Source organism: Hesperophylax consimilis, chromosome 12 (assembly GCF_061612785.1).
Source record: "Hesperophylax consimilis isolate HC1 chromosome 12, BYU_Hcon_1.0, whole genome shotgun sequence".
In the NCBI taxonomy this organism is placed as follows: domain Eukaryota; kingdom Metazoa; phylum Arthropoda; class Insecta; order Trichoptera; family Limnephilidae; genus Hesperophylax; species Hesperophylax consimilis.
Genome location: NC_142847.1, coordinates 25210980 through 25228876, shown reverse-complemented (window position 1 = coordinate 25228876; position 17897 = coordinate 25210980). Strand labels below are relative to the sequence as shown.

The 17897-nt window shown below is 33.3% G+C and overlaps 1 protein-coding gene across 1 annotated transcript in view; it reads right to left on the bottom strand.

Moving 5' to 3' along the window:
• LOC149419375 (uncharacterized) overlaps positions 1–17394 on the bottom strand; it is a 114147-nt gene extending 96753 nt beyond the window's left edge. The window contains exon 1 of the mRNA XM_089638259.1: positions 16891–17394. Coding sequence (XP_089494385.1) covers positions 16891–17068 — 178 coding nt within the window. The 5' untranslated portion in view covers positions 17069–17394. The remainder of the gene's footprint in view (positions 1–16890) is intronic.
• Between the last annotated feature and the right edge of the window lie 503 nt (positions 17395–17897).

Here is a 17897-nt window from a genome sequence, read left to right as displayed (position 1 = left end):
TGAAAATCAAAAGATCACTGAACGGTTTGAAAGCGGCGCTATATAAATCATCCAAATATAATTATCATTTCTCTATCTGCACAGACAGATTGAGCCACAGCAACGCGTGGCCGGGTACAACTAGTAAAAAAATAAATCCATGTAGTATAGCCCTACTAATGAGGGTACCTACCCACATTATCGGATTATTTATTGAAGAGTAGAAGATACGGCACAGAATCGAAGGGCACACATCAGTTAAGCGGTACCTACCTACTTTTCTTATAGGAAAAACATTATCGGAATTGGTTGTGAAGTCAGCCCACAGTAAAGTACCTACCGGCATAATAACGTAGAATATATCAGCCCCCATAATTATTATTATCGGTGGATACAGATGTTTATCTGTTCGTATCCAGAATACTAATACCAATGTGGAGTAATTGATTTAGAAAATCCTAGAATAACCCTCCGTTATTAAAAATACTAATTTTGGACGACTAGAAATTTAAAAAAAAACTCTCCACTTTTCTCATGGGTGATACAAGTAGACCGGTTAGTAGCTGAGTGGACAAATGCGTAGTGTTTCCTCCCATACGTCGCGGGTTCAATCTTCTGCTTGCTAAGCCTATGCCTCCACCATTTCACAAGCAGGATGTTTGACTTGTCAGTAGAAGGAATTCCAATATTGTCAAGTTATTCGTAACCGTTTACTAAAAATGTATGTTTTCTTTTAAACTTTGGAGATTTTGCAACGGATCTCCGAGTGGCAGAACCACATAACAATAATAATAATTGAATGATTTGTATAGCGCCGTTTTTGTGCAAAATCACCTCAAGGGCGCTGTGATAAGAGTGGGTATATCTTTGGTACAGCAAAGGGGGTATTTTCAACACCCATACTTATGGCGATGCACTACGTCGTGTAATATTTTGAATCGAGCCGCCGTCAATAACACTCCTTACGTAAATGGCGATAAGGCTTAAATTCCCGCTTAACACCATCCAGCTGTTTTGATTTAGGCAAGAAAAAAACATGGCCAAAAAGTGCCTTTTATTTTATTTTATGGATGTGCAGGCATAAATATTTAAATATTTTCCGATCATTTTATAAATAATTTAATTTGCCACATTATACAATAAAACCATAACCGAAAATGGGTTCGTAAGTAGGAAATTTTGAACTTAAAAGCAGTTTTATAGACCTTATACATTATTTTTTCTGGGCTTGTAAAAAGACTCGTGTAAAAAATACTCGATTACTTCAAAGGCTAAGATGTATTCTACTCACAGCATTTAACTAAAGCATCTGAAAAATTTCTAGGCGACCAAATTTTCAAACCAAAAACACATGATTTTGCATTACTACGTAGTGCATCGCCTTAATGTATATTAATAAATAAACAAATAAATACTCACATTAGGTAGAAAACTCAGCTATCTTATCCGGTATATCGTCACTATTCATAGCTTCGAGAACCGAATAGTAAACTCGGACTTTATAAAAAAATAAATCGAAACTATACGCTATCTGTTAGCTAGGATGGTGAGATACTCAATCATATTATCAATGTTACGGAGTATAATATTATGTATAAACAATGAATGAATGCCACAAGCAATGAACATGAACAATGACAGAAACTCATTATTCATTAGCATATCATAGAGGTGAAGGTATGTATGTAAACAATGTTATTGAACAACGTCATTAGAAAAAGTACAACGCCAACAAAGACAGAAAGAAAGGAATTGCACAATAATTAGGAAGTTGCACTGGAAGTTTAAAAATAACGGGTCCAAGGTAATTTCAATTCGTTACTCGGAAACTAACCAATGAGTCATATTTATTTTGGTAGTTGCAGTGAGCAGATGCTCATGCAATCTATCTATTCATCTATATCAGAGGTTCCCAAACTTTTTTGCCCCGTGGACCCCCTACCTGCCGAATATTGAATTTTCCTAAAACTATTAACGTCCCATATGATAATCATTTATTTTTTTAGTAAAAAGATTCCCTTACCTTGCCTGCCCAGCAACCGGGTGGCGGTATAGTTGCTCTGTCTTTACATTGTTCAGACAGGGGCACCCTTGTGAGGTATTACACCAAATGAAAATGAAGCAGGATAAGCAACGGGAATTTCTTTCTGTAGCTAGCCCTACAGAACTACCCCTTAAGTTCTTTGTCAGTGCTTATTCCAGCTTATTCCGGTCATGTTTTCTTGTCACATGTTTTCCGATTCTTCAACGATCCATTTCGATAGTCAGAATGTCCTCAAACTTAGTTTTGAAGTCTGTGTAAAGTAAATTTAAATGTAGAACGTCATTATTACCCTGGACGTTTTTCAAAAACTAGTTGGGGAACTAGGAAAATTCGCGGCTTCCATTGTACAATGTTTTGGTTCAATATATTAATTCTGACGAGAAAAGGAAAGTAGACTCTATTTATATACCTCAATTAACAACTTAACGAAATATAAAAATGCAAATATCAAATAAGTAATTTCTCAGTCTATTATATTTGTGTTAAGTCTATTGTGTCATTTACGGAACTCCTAAATGTTGACTTGAGGTAAATGGGGGTCCGCTCGTATGTACCCCCATTTGAATCTCGTGGACCCCCCAATTTTTTTCTCGCTGACATAGACCCCCAGCAAGCCGATATCGACCCCTGGGGGTCAATATAGTCCACTTTGGGAACCTCTATTTAAATAAAAATTGTAATGTTTCTTTGTTCCAAATCTTTTATATTCGAAAGTTTTTCACTGATTGCTTTGAAATTTTGACACAATGTTGCATTCGTATACGCGTGTGTTTTTTATATACTTATATATAAATGTCACCCGTGACAGGTAATATTTTATACTATCTATTAATATGTATAATATGTGTAAAGAAATGAAAATAAATAAAGTAAAAAAAAAATTTAAAAAAAAAAAATACAAACTTTAAAAAAAACAGCGCCATCTGCTGGACGTAAAAGCAACACGAGCTATTATTTCTCTATCTGCACAGACAGATAGTATGAATAATAATAATAATATATCTTAAATAATATTTCCACCTATCTAAAAAGATATACATAGTTTCCGAGTATCTGAAAATCTGTTTTACATACAGGTACAGATATTATTCTTTACGTAAGTCACATTGACGACACATTACATTCTTAGTTGTTTTTTATAGGTATTTTTTTTTACATTATAAAACATTAAAATTCGTTAGGTATTGGACAGTTAGGATCGGGGTGAGGTGTTGGGCGGTTATTTGGCTAAGTGACCAGTGACTAAACGATTTTTTTTGTTTGTTTAAAAAAATATTTAATGAAAAAAAAATGTTACCGGAGACCAAAATCTGACCAAAAAATTAACATTCACTGTATTATGCAGTAAAATATGTATCATGTAAAAGCCAATCAGGGCGTTAAATAATTAATAAATAAATAATGAAAAGCCCTGGCGGTGTCGTTACGCCAATGAGTAGAGAATAATCTATAGTGTCAGCTACACTACTCGCTTCGACGCTTCGACGAAGTCCTCGACGAAGTTAGCCGAAGTTCGAAGTGCGTGCCCACACACTCGTGCAACTTCGCGAGTAACGCTTCGAGTCCTTTGACTCGGGCGCATTTACCGACAACAATCGGAAGTCGGGCGAAGCGAAGCGAAGTTGCCCGAAGCGAAGTGAAGTTCGTGCCCACACTATCGTATTCGGTCAACTTCGATCAACTTCGCGAGTAGGGTAGCTGGGCTTTATGAGTGCTGATGATTAAGAGGAAGCTACAAGCCAAAAATGTGTATATTCTTGGTGTACCTTATATTGTAGGTAATAAGCATTAAAATAGCTTGACAAACGGAGTCTAGAAACGTTCGATTTGAAGCACAAAACTGGTTTTCATTTAGTTTGTGAATAATTTTATAAGAAAGCAAAAAAGTTAATCAGGTGAAACTGTCACAGATAATTTTAGCTATAATACTGTATTTTTTAAAAGTTGTTTGAAAAAAAAATTTTTAGTAGTTTACATTTATATTTTTTATTGAGTCATTTATTATTTTATTTGTATTCTACTCAAGCGAAACGATAGGAAAACTTTCAATTTATCTAAAGCATATTTTTTGGTATTCATAATGTAAACCAATTCGTTATAAAGATTAATCCAAATAATGATTTAGCATTAAGCTTCGCCTTAATTATAATGTTTTTTTTTAATATTAGCTCGCTCCCTCTAACATTCGCATTTACATTTCTCCCTTTCAAACCATCTTCTTCTTCTTTTTGAACGTTTACTACGGAGCCTGAAGCCTGTGACAGACCACGCTATAAGCCCGGTACATTTGCGTGTTTGGTCTATTTCAGCATTCCATATTGGTAAGCCATGATACGTATAGCGTAATGTGTCGCCTACCTTAAATGCTTTCATTTATATTATATATTTAACCCCACCAAAACAATGGCTCTGCTAATTACCACATACTAAAAAAAATATGTAACAATTCTTAAAAGGACATTTTAACCCTCCAGGCCTCGGAAGGACATTACTAGCCACAAACATCATATTCCATTATAGCCTCTAAAGGACAGATCTGACCGGGGCGTTAATATATTATTAAAGTTTTTTTTTCTATAATACGTAGACATGTGGTTTGTCCGTCATTGGAAAGATCAATAATTATTCTTCACAGTTTGTTTGTATCAAATATTTATGCATTATTTATTACATGGATATTTTTTTTTAAATGTCGAGGTGCATGATTACTAATTGGCGGCATTATTTAATTGACAGTTGAAAGTTAAAAAAATACATTTATTTTTTTATTGTATAAACGGCATCAAAAGTGAAGTGACAGTTTTATTACTAATTACTAATTACCTACACAAAAGGAATATGTTTTATAAATATCGAATTCTTTCAAAATTATGGACGTTCCAAGTTAAAATGTCCTGGTAAGTTTTTTGTTAACATTTTCATGTTTGATATTAAAAATGTATTTTTTAGAAAGCTCAATGTTTTGTTTCGAATGCAAATATTCAAAGATAATTTAATCTAGTTTCTAAAATAGTATTTCTTTTAGTAGTAAATAGTACTTGGTAAATAAGTAATTTGTAGCATATTTTAGATATCTCAGGAACATACCGATTTTCCAAGAAAATTCACCATGTCGTTGGTACTTGTTGGTAAACATATTTAAAAACCTGAAGGGTTAATTTGTTTATCAAATAAACAATGACTTGCGGTACCTACTCGTATATAAAATTGAATGACACATCATGGAGGACACCGTACAAACGCATTTTCTTGATTTAATGCAGAGACCACTAGATTTACTAGTTTAGAACGAGCAATAATTACTTATTTGAATTTATGCAATTTAATCTACTAAGAATATAGTTTGTTGTTTGTATTCTGTATTTCTTTAGTTGATAAAATATAATAATACACTGTAAATGGTAAAGTTAATCAATACGACTATTGTAAGTGGTCAACGTAAAGTCCAGTGGTCAAAAACATTTGGCTTAAACTTAAGCGAACTGAATTAAAATCCGATAGTTTCAACAATTATACATGAGGAACAAAAATATTTAAAACCGATAACAATGGTCAAATAATGAATACAAATCATAGAACGCTACCTAACTACCTACGGACGGAGATAAGGAACTTTAAGAGGAAGCTACAAGCCAAAAATGTGTATATTCTTGGGATACCTTATAATATTGTAGGTAATATTCATTAAAATCGCTTGAAAAACGGAATCTAGAAACGTTCGATTTCAAGCACAAAACTGGTTTATATTTATTTTGTAAAGTAAAGTAAATTTTATAAGAAAGCAAAAAAGTTGATCAAGTGAAACTGTCACAGATAATATTAGCTATAGTACTGTATTTTTTTTAAAGTTGTTTCCTTTATGCGTCATACATTTCTATTTTAAAAAAATGTAGTTTACAGTTATATTTTTATTGAGTTATTGATTTGTATTCTACTCAAGCGAAACGATAGGAAAACCTTCAATTTATCTAAAGCATATGTTTGGTATTCATAATATACACCAATTCGTTATAAAGATTCCTATTTCAGCATATCGCTCGCCATACATTTCCATTGGGATTGTATGTGCAAGCGATATAATGAAATGGGCCAAGCCATTATGCGTGTAATATGTCTCCACCTTAAAGCCTGTGACAGACCACGCTATATTCTCGTGACTTGACCTATTTCAGCATACCGCTCGCCATACATTCAAAATTTTGGAACGATAAATTTTTTTATTGGGATTGTATGGCGAGCGATATGCTGAAATAGGCCAAGCCATGATACGTATAGCGTAATCTGTCAGCCCCATAAAGCCTTACGATACATTACGCTATATTATGCGCGCATAATTTGGGCGTGGCAATTACGTATTATATGTTGGGGTGACACACTAAGCTATAATCTTACTCAGGAGTGGGGGTCAGATCAATTTATTTATTTATTTATTTATTTATTTACGGACAAATAGTCCATTAACAACATATTAATTACGCGAATAAGTTTTATAAACAGAGATGACAGTGAAAGGAGAGCATATATAAATGAGGAGCGAAGACAATAACAATGACAATAATAATATAAAAGTAAGAATGGGAGATAATAATAAGTCAAAGCATGAAGATGGTTCAAAGGGCATTAGAAATTAGACATTGCGTATTGACTGTCGAAAGTCATTTAGGCATATACCACAAAATTCAATGCTTTGACTTGACAGTGAGTTGACAAGTCTCGACATTCTGGACAAAGGAGAATGGTATCCATAATTGGTAGAATGTTGATTGACGAACAGCAATTCATTATTTCGGAGTCTACGGGAAGGGATGTTGAATTGGATAAGTTGCAACAAAGCAGGTGAGTCTGTAATACCATTGATAATCAATTGGGGAACTGCCGCCGAATATCATTTCTTTGTAAGGGTTCTGTCACTTTGACTTTGAACTTATAGCGTAATCTGTCAGTTCAGAGTATTAAATCGTAACGCGAGAATTTTTGAGTTGTTCTTTGTTTATTTATCTAAAACAAATTATTTTATCAATTCCCCAGTTCAAAGGCTACGGCTACATAGGCTTGGCAATAAATGCAGCTCCCTTGATATTTTCATTTATTCCATACTAAAATTTATATCAGAAATTTCTAACATTTTGTTTCGCCAACATTATATTCTCTAAAGAGTATAAAATAAAGTCGCTATCCGCGTCTGTCTGTTTGTGCGCTTAGTTCTTCTAAACTACGCAACGGATATGGTTTTTACTATCATTTAGAGAATTTATTCCGAAAGGTTTACATTGTATAATATATGCATATTGTATTTATAGAAAGTAGAGAAAAGTCGACATTTTGTAACCTTGTCATAAATTTTTTTTTCGGGCGCTTACATTGCTAACGCTGGCTAAACCTTATGAGATACATCAAAATACTGTACTAAAGAATTGTATATCTTAAAAAGGCCTAGAGAAAAGTCCGCGATGGTATATGTCTATCTCCTAAAGATAAGCCCCAGTAACGCCGGGTGCACATTAGCTAGTAATATATAAAAACAAAAACTACTTTTGTTTTTAGACTTTTAGACTAGACTTTTATCTACCTTCTATAAATATAGTATAAACAAACAGAAAGATGCGTATAGCGACTTTATTTTATAATATTTAGAGATTCAGCCTTCGTATGTTTGCGCTCGCAAAACTCGAAAAGTAGTCGACTGATATCGCTGCAAATTTCAACGTTTGTTCTTATTAGTGCCAGGATTGTTTACAGAATGGTTTAAATGGTAGGAGAAGTTGGGGACACGCAATATCTCAGGCCTGCGATTCTGGAGTTAAACGATCAATCGTTTTCGTATGCGCCGTCTTCGAGTGAAAAACTACTAGTCGCCGCGACTAACTTTTTCGAATGTTTCAATTTTACGTATTCTTGAGCGTCGAACGGTCGAAGTTGGTAGAAGAGATGATTATATTGGCACCCCTGTAAATATTGTCTATGTTCCTGGTGTTTTTGGGATTTCTATGGTGTGACTGTCAAACAGTTATTCGTTATATGTTCGTTATTCAAAACAGAAATGGCTGCCGGACACATCACAAATTGCCAAAAGCAACTCTTAATTGAGCTTGTAAGTTCGGATAAAGATTTAGTGAGTGGGAAATTTTCACCCACTTTTACATTTGCAGAATCCCGGCGTAGATGGATAGGTATTGCCGAGCAACTAAATGCCCTGGCAGGAGCGAATAAGGATTTTAAACACTGGAGAAAGGTTTGTTTATTCATTTCCATTAATTTGTGTGTATTGTACATTTAATGTCTATTTGTTACCTTAACGCTTCGTTCAGACGAAGCGCTGCCTATGACAAATTTCTTTTCAACAAAACGAACACCATGCTCCCATCTCACATGGGTTTCACGCCAAATCAAGTCAACTCAACACCTCTTTGAAACGTCAAAGCTACGAAAAAAATAATTCTGAAATAGCCCTTAACCAATTTTTTATTTATTTTTATCACCACCTTTATTGACTTTTCTGAAGAGTTTAGTTGATTTCATTCTGAGTTGTCCGGTCACCGCTCACATGGTGTTTCATTTTAAGCCTAATGTGTATGTTAAAAATCACGATATTGAAAAGAATGATAGTGGGGCTATGTTACTTCAAAGCCGATTGTTTCGAAATTCAAGTAAAATTGTGTGATCTTGATGTTGTCCTTCTTTTTTAATAATTAAAGATCTTATAAAGTCTCTTTCCACTAATATTTTGTGTAAATAATTAATATAATTCAAAAATATTTTCAGACATGGCAAGACTTAAGGTCAAAAGCTAAAACAAAGAATGCCTCCTTGAAGCGGCATGCGGCCGGGACAGGAGGCGGACCACCAGCTCCAGCAGTCAGCCTCAATGCGACTGACGAGCTTATTTTAAACTGCATAAACCCGGTGCTCATTACGGGGCACACGGGAGTCGAACCGTCGGAGGTCAACTTCGACTTCTCATCTCTCGGAGGACCCCAGCCTGTTGCTGGCTGCAGCAGCTGGCAGTCTGTTGAGGAACCGCTGCTCTTGGAGGCCACACCTCCCCTTGTGGAACCCCCTACCCTTGAGCCTTTACCCGCACAGACTCCGAGGCGTACTGCGGCAAATCAGAGGTTCGAATATTCCCAGAGTTTATCCGCTACCCTCATCGAACAGGGGGAGAGGAATTTGCAAAATCAAAAAGAATTTTTTGATGGAGTGTTAACACTGTTAACTAAAATATTGGAAGAAATAAAGGCCAAATCTAATTCTTAACAATTAGATGTCTTATTTCTTCCAATAGTTTAACCACCAAATTTAATAGAGAATTATGAGATTCAATTGAATATCATAATTCTCATGATTACAGCTAGTCCATTATTATTTTTTTGATTGGTTAAGCAAACTTCTCCCCTGTTGCAGCCAGCAGTGGCTGGAGAGAGGAAAAGTCGAAGTTGACCTCCGACTCTTCAACTCCCTCCCATATGGTCCGCAATCAACACTGGGTTGATAAATAAAACTAAATGTGGTGTTTAACTTGTATTCAAAATATGTAACATTTTTTATAAACATCATTTTCTGTATAATATAAAAAGAATTGTTTAACATTTAAATTTTAAAAAGCTTCAGTTCACATAAAACGCTGCATTTTTATCATGGATAAATTCAATGTTTTAATTTAATTAAAACCAAAATCATAGTTCTTTGTCGGTAAATTTATTCTTCTTTAGCTTATAATAGAAAATATGTTGAAATAATTACAATCGTAATTGAACAACTGAAACTGTAATGTTTTCTGCGTTATATGATAAAAATTGTGATACCATTTAGTAGCATTTTCGTTTTATCATGGATAAATATAATGTTTTTCTTTAAAATTAACCAAATATATCTAGTATACAAAATCAATATCAGCGTAATCAATGAGAGTTTTATTTTTATCTTGGATAAATATGTTTTACTTTTTTTCATTTTTTATTTAATTAAAACCAAAATCATAGTTGTTTATCCGTACATTTATTCTTCTTTAGCTTATAATAGAAAATATGTTGAAATTATTATAGTTGTAATTGAACAACTGAAACTGTAATGTTTTCTGCTTTATATGATAAAAATTGTGATAACATTTTCGTTTTATCGTGGATAAATATAATGTTTTTTCTTTAAAATTAACCAAAGGTATCTAGTAGACAAAATCAATATAAGCGCAATGAATGAGAGTTTTATTTTTATCATGTATAATATAATATATTACTAATTAACACCCGAGTTGTAATTTTAATACAAATCATGAGACTTGTTTAGTTCACCAGTGAACTAATTCTTTAATTTTAATAGAAAATATGTTGAAATAATTACTATTGTAATTGAACAACTGAAACTGTAATGTTTTCTGCTTTATATATTAAAAATTGTGATAACATTTTCGTTTTATCGTGGATAAATATAATGTTTTTTCTTTAAAATTAACCAAAGGTATCTAGTAGACAAAATCAATATAAGCGCAATGAATGAGAGTTTTATTTTTATCATGTATAATATAATATATTACTAATTAACACCCGAGTTGTAATTTTAATACAAATCATGAGACTTGTTTAGTTCACCAGTGAACTAATTCTTTAATTTTAATAGAAAATATGTTGAAATAATTACTATTGTAATTGAACAACTGAAACTGTAATGTTTTCTGCTTTATATATTAAAAATTGTGATAACATTTTCGTTTTATCGTGGATAAATATAATGTTTTTTCTTTAAAATTAACCAAAGGTATCTAGTAGACAAAATCAATATAAGCGCAATGAATGAGAGTTTTATTTTTATCATGTATAATATAATATATTACTAATTAACACCCGAGTTGTAATTTTAATACAAATCATGAGACTTGTTTAGTTCACCAGTGAACTAATTCTTTAATTTTAATAGAAAATATGTTGAAATAATTACTATTGTAATTGAACAACTGAAACTGTAATGTTTTCTGCTTTATATATTAAAAATTGTGATAACATTTTCGTTTTATCGTGGATAAATATAATGTTTTTTCTTTAAAATTAACCAAAGGTATCTAGTAGACAAAATCAATATAAGCGCAATGAATGAGAGTTTTATTTTTATCATGTATAATATAATATATTACTAATTAACACCCGAGTTGTAATTTTAATACAAATCATGAGACTTGTTTAGTTCACCAGTGAACTAATTCTTTAATTTTAATAGAAAATATGTTGAAATAATTACTATTGTAATTGAACAACTGAAACTGTAATGTTTTCTGCTTTATATATTAAAAATTGTGATAACATTTTCGTTTTATCGTGGATAAATATAATGTTTTTTCTTTAAAATTAACCAAAGGTATCTAGTAGACAAAATCAATATAAGCGCAATGAATGAGAGTTTTATTTTTATCATGTATAATATAATATATTACTAATTAACACCCGAGTTGTAATTTTAATACAAATCATGAGACTTGTTTAGTTCACCAGTGAACTAATTCTTTAATTTTAGTAGAAAATATGTTGAAATAATTACTATTGTAATTGAACAACTGAAACTGTAATGTTTTCTGCTTTATATATTAAAAATTGTGATAACATTTTCGTTTTATCGTGGATAAATATAATGTTTTTTCTTTAAAATTAACCAAAGGTATCTAGTAGACAAAATCAATATAAGCGCAATGAATGAGAGTTTTATTTTTATCATGTATAATATAATATATTACTAATTAACACCCGAGTTGTAATTTTAATACAAATCATGAGACTTGTTTAGTTCACCAGTGAACTAATTCTTTAATTTTAATAGAAAATATGTTGAAATAATTACTATTGTAATTGAACAACTGAAACTGTAATGTTTTCTGCTTTATATATTAAAAATTGTGATAACATTTTCGTTTTATCGTGGATAAATATAATGTTTTTTCTTTAAAATTAACCAAAGGTATCTAGTAGACAAAATCAATATAAGCGCAATGAATGAGAGTTTTATTTTTATCATGTATAATATAATATATTACTAATTAACACCCGAGTTGTAATTTTAATACAAATCATGAGACTTGTTTAGTTCACCAGTGAACTAATTCTTTAATTTTAATAGAAAATATGTTGAAATAATTACTATTGTAATTGAACAACTGAAACTGTAATATTTTCTGCTTTATATATTAAAAATTGTGATAACATTTTCGTTTTATCGTGGATAAATATAATGTTTTTTCTTTAAAATTAACCAAAGGTATCTAGTAGACAAAATCAATATAAGCGCAATGAATGAGAGTTTTATTTTTATCATGTATAATATAATATATTACTAATTAACACCCGAGTTGTAATTTTAATACAAATCATGAGACTTGTTTAGTTCACCAGTGAACTAATTCTTTAATTTTAATAGAAAATATGTTGAAATAATTACTATTGTAATTGAACAACTGAAACTGTAATGTTTTCTGCTTTATATATTAAAAATTGTGATAACATTTTCGTTTTATCGTGGATAAATATAATGTTTTTTCTTTAAAATTAACCAAAGGTATCTAGTAGACAAAATCAATATAAGCGCAAAGAATGAGAGTTTTAGTTTTATCATGTATAATATAATATATTACTAATTAACACCAGAGTTGTAATTTTAATACAAATCATGAGACTTGTTTAGTTCACCAGTGAACTAATTCTTTAATTTTAATAGAAAATATGTTGACATAATTACTATTGTAATTGAACAACTGAAACTGTAATGTTTTCTGCTTTATATGTTAAAAATTGTGATATTCTTAATGTTAAATACAGTTTTTATGATCACATCATTGTTTTCTTACATTTTACATCACTATATTATCACAAAATATATACCCTACCCCTTACCCCTTTTTATGAAAATTGCACGGACGGAGGAGTATGAAATTTTGCACACTCATAGTTTATATAGAGAAAGAGTTCAGAATGCTAATATTTTTTTAAAATTATGCATAAAAAATACATTGAATCAATAAAAAAATGGTCAAATTTCGACCGCTGGGTGACCACTAGTTAATAATAATACGACCCAGACACCTGACAAATAATACACAGTGAACAGAACATCAAAAGGATATAAAAGACTAGTGTAAACACAAAAAGAATTTAGAAATAATTTTGAACTATCCTATTTCGAACAGCTCTACCAGCCAGTAAATCTGGGTTAATTCTATTAACAGCCCCAGCCCCAGGCTCAAGTGGAGCCATTCCTCCAGCAATTAGCCCTAAATCTAGATTATGATCAATCAGGTATTCTGGAAGATCAAATTTATCTTCTACACACATATTGTGAAGCACTATGCATGCATTGATAATTTTGGACGCCTTTTCAGGAGCATAATGAAGAACTCTATGTTTACAAAGACAACGGAATCTCATTTTTAAAACACCGTTACATCTCTCAACAGTTGACCTGATTGATCTTAATCTTATATTAAACCTGTCTTGAGGAGATCCAGGTTCAGCCCTGTCGATTTGGGTCATTAGCCACGGCCGCAATGGGTATCCAGAGTCCCCCAGAAGATAATACCCGGATTGACCCCTCCTGTACAGTTGCTTCAGCACGGGTTCCACAGAACAAGACCTCCAGATAAAGGCATCATGAGTGCTCCCAGGGAAACGTGCATCCACATGCAAGATTCGGAGATCTGAGTCGCAAATCAGTTGGACGTTAATGGAGTGATACGCCTTTCTGTTCACATAAATAAACTCTGGAGTTACTGGATCTCTTGTCTTTGGCGGGAATATGGCTACATGAGTGCAGTCGATGCACCCAATAATCCCTGGGAATCTGTATTTATCGAAAAACCAATAATAAAAACAAAAATTTTTAATAGGGCCAATCTTAAAATAAGTACAAAATGTGATCTTTTTAGTAGAGTAACTAATTTATTTAGTAATAAAATATAAAAATTTAGGAATAAAAACTAACCAACTAACTAACCATCACGCCGTTCCCCCGCAGGGGAAGACAGAGAGGACGGATGCCAAACAACTCGGTCTTGGCACACACTCTTTGCATCCTTCACATCCATACATTGTCTCATACATATTCGTTCATTGGCTCTACATGCCCAAACCATCTGAGGTTCTCTTTCTTAATTTTACTCACTACGCTTACATCAGCCTTGCATTCTTTGCGGATATCCACATTTCTCACACGATCATACATGGTTTTACCACACATACGCCTCAGGGATCTCATCTCTATAGCATTCAGCCTACTTTCATCCTTCCTCTGTCAGTTCCATGCTTCACTGGCATACATCAGGGTAGGTACCAGCACTCCATTGTGGACTGCCCTTCTTTGGACAACTTTTTGTTGGCGCCAATGGCATTCAGCCCACCATTAATGGAGTTACCTGCATTTACCCTTCTTTCAATATCCCTATCAGCCTTCCCATCTCTTGTAAACATACTTCCCAAATACACAAACTCATCCACTTGCTCCAAGTATTCATCAATAACCACTATATTGGACACTGTTTTTATACTCTCTCTTTCAAACACCATAACTTTAGACTTACTTACATTCATCATTAACTCATTCTTCATACATACTTCGCTCATCCTAGACACTAGAGTAGGAATAAAAAGATATTCTATATGCGTGTAAATGCTGTATTAAATGTGATATAAATCATAATGTTCTTATAATAAACTTACTTCATCCTTATCTGGTTTAGTGCCTGGATATTAGGGGGAAATTTTACCCATTGTTTAAATATTTGCGGTTTGTTCAGGGCGTTGACCACTTCATCCAGTGCACGTGATATCGAGGGTTGAGAAATTGCAACGTGCAGGTTACAACCCACGGGCAACTGGTAACTCCCCGTGGCAAAAAAATTTAATGCTGCTAACACCTGCAAAACAAGGTTGCAACAGATTAATTAGCAAGTTCATTTTCGTGTGAAAGCCTCAAACGTTTTTTAAATCTTTTTTGTACTCACCTTAGTTTCGACATCTATAGCTGAAGAACGGGATGGGGGTGTAATGAATGGAGACACGAGATCTACCAGCCGACGCACTAAGGCTTTGCTGAGCCTAAAGTTCCTTATGAAGGCTTCGTCTGTCGTATCGGCGAAAGAATCGACCCTCTGATGAAACGTTCTTGCGGGTCTCAAAGCAGCCGCTTCAGCTTGCTCAACATGGTGAATTGTAGCCAACATCGCTGGTAAATTAGCCATTGTAAAATTGTAATAGGATTGTATAACTTTATAAACCTCTTTGCGGGTCCGAACGTTCGCGCGGTAAAACAAAAATTGACAGCTAGACTAGATTTTGATAGCCAATTCCATAGAAACGCCAACAACCTACCACTCGCTGCCCTGTTTCTACTGGTTAGACCCAGTAGTTGTTTTGTGGAATGACTTTTGACGTTTGGCGTCGAAGTATGTACCTTCGACCAATTTCGGGAATAGCAACGACGACCAACGTACGTACTTTCGACGGCGATTACGAGCGCCCTCGATTCAGGAATAGAGCCCCTGGAATGAGATACGTAAAAGGTCAGAGATGCCCGATAAAGACATTAGCAATAGCGAAGCAATGCGGGGTCCACTAGTTATATATAATCTGTAACTTACTTTCATTTTACCTTATTTTTCTTTTAATGTTGATTTTTGCTATTTACTCCTGGCAGTACCATTTTTCTCTTATTTTTAATTGCCATACTTGTATTACGTTGATTCACTTTGTTCATATCTCATTGTTTACAATGTCAATATGGATAAATTGAATTGCAAATCCCATTCATGCAGCTGGGAGTAAAAATATTATTATTTATTTAATTATTATGTTAATTAATTAACACCTAAAATGTTGTGTTTAAAGCTGTTAATATTTTGTATGGCAGATTAGTTTTTAATGTTCTCTTGATGAAGGAAGGTTCAATAACAAATTTGTGTTTTTATTGTAAATTATGTTGAACCTCAAAGTTAATGTTCTTTACAAATACGTCATATTTAATTACTTTAGTTTTCCATGGCATATTGACACTTTTTATGAAACTATGAAAAAAATATTAACTCGCCTAAAGGGTTCAACTTTTTTTAAGGGTTTTATATCGATTTTCGTGAGTATGTGCTAAGATGCTACAAAGAATTAACATTAGTATTAGTTCAATGCTTGAAAAAACAGTGTGGAAGGAAGAGATTCATAACTATATGATAAAACAAAGACAATATTAAATCTAAAGGAGGTGAACAATATTAGTATAACTTTACTTGACACGTGATATTATCATGTTATTATTCAAGTTAAATACTAAATAATACAATTTGCTTCATTGTCACGAAGAGGTCTGTGTTTTTGTATTAATGGTGGACTAGGACAAGAAGTCATCAATATCATAAAAATCCTCAAAAGTGTCTCCTTTGGTACAATATCTTCCGGATGCAATGAGTGAGGAGAGATATTGATGAAAATCTTCCAATTCAAGTTGTTTGTTTACAAATATTATGTATTTGGTTTGTTTACAATTCTTTCTTAGCAAGAATATATTATTTTAAATCTAACATGCAACTCTGGGGGGGAAAGATTTGTCATGAAAACAATTAAAACAAAATATGTCTCACGTTCTGCAAATATTTCTTGATGTAACGATTAAACAGAGATATGAAATGAAAACTTTTTACCTCGGTTATACGACATAATTTGTTTACAATTCGTCGTTAGCAAGATATTTTATTTTAGATTCAACACTCAATTCTGGGGGGGAAGGGGTTTTTTTTGTCTTGAAAACAATCAAAACAAAACGCTAACATTGTAACGTCATTTAACTGACAGAATTTTATATTTGAAATAATAAAATTAGATACCAGTACCTATATGCAAAGAATTACATACCTGTAGCAACAACAATCAGCCCCAGCACAAATGTACCCCAAAGGATACACCTGGACCTGTTTATTCCACTCGTGAGCCTCTGCGAAAAATACGACATGGGACAATGCCATCTTGACTCGTTGGGTTGTTGTTCGTATGTCACTGTCGTCGGCTGGTAAACCGCGCCACTAGCCGGCATTTTGACTTAAAACAAATACAACTCTTCTCACAACACAAAAAATAAACAGAGAGCTTGCTACAGCTCGAACTAAATGCACAAACGTATTGTTAGTGAACAGATGTAGCACTGAACGGACACGCCAACTATTGTCAGCCCAAGCACAACACTGTTCTGTCAATTTATAAGCGGGTTTAAGAAATCAAAACCAGCGCAAATGACATTCAACTAATCTCAGCAGGTGAGATGCATTTAGAACCGTGATTACAGGCCCAATACTTCGGGTCGTCGCAGATCGACGAGGTTAGTCCGGTGGTTCGGTACAATGACGTTTGAAACAGTCGCGTTGCTGCAGCGCAGCACAATATATACTTCAACGAGCGACTACACAACTCGTTAGGTTTTATCATAAATAAACCACTCATTTTGTGAATTCATTATTCCCCTTCACAATATTAATGGATATTTCTAAGCAGCCCGCACACGAGATCGCACAATGCGCACCTCAAATACCTTATATTATACAGTAATGGATATTGATGCTAACAATGGTCGATTTTCAATTTAATGCTACAATTCGAACCATCAACGGAACCTTAAAATTTACACCTCTCCCTTGGATCCCCGTACTTGCAAATATAACCCTGTCAAATATTTGGCAAGGGATTGCGATACTGAGGAAATACAAAAAAGTTCTGCAAAAAAGCGCAATTCCTTTCCTCATCCTGCATTCCGTTTAAAGTCCCGAAATCCCTTCTGGATGGAAAAAGAGATTCTCCTCCGAATACCTCTCACTCCAGACGATAGGTGGAAACTTGAGTGGCATTCGGTCGACGTGAAAAATGCCTAT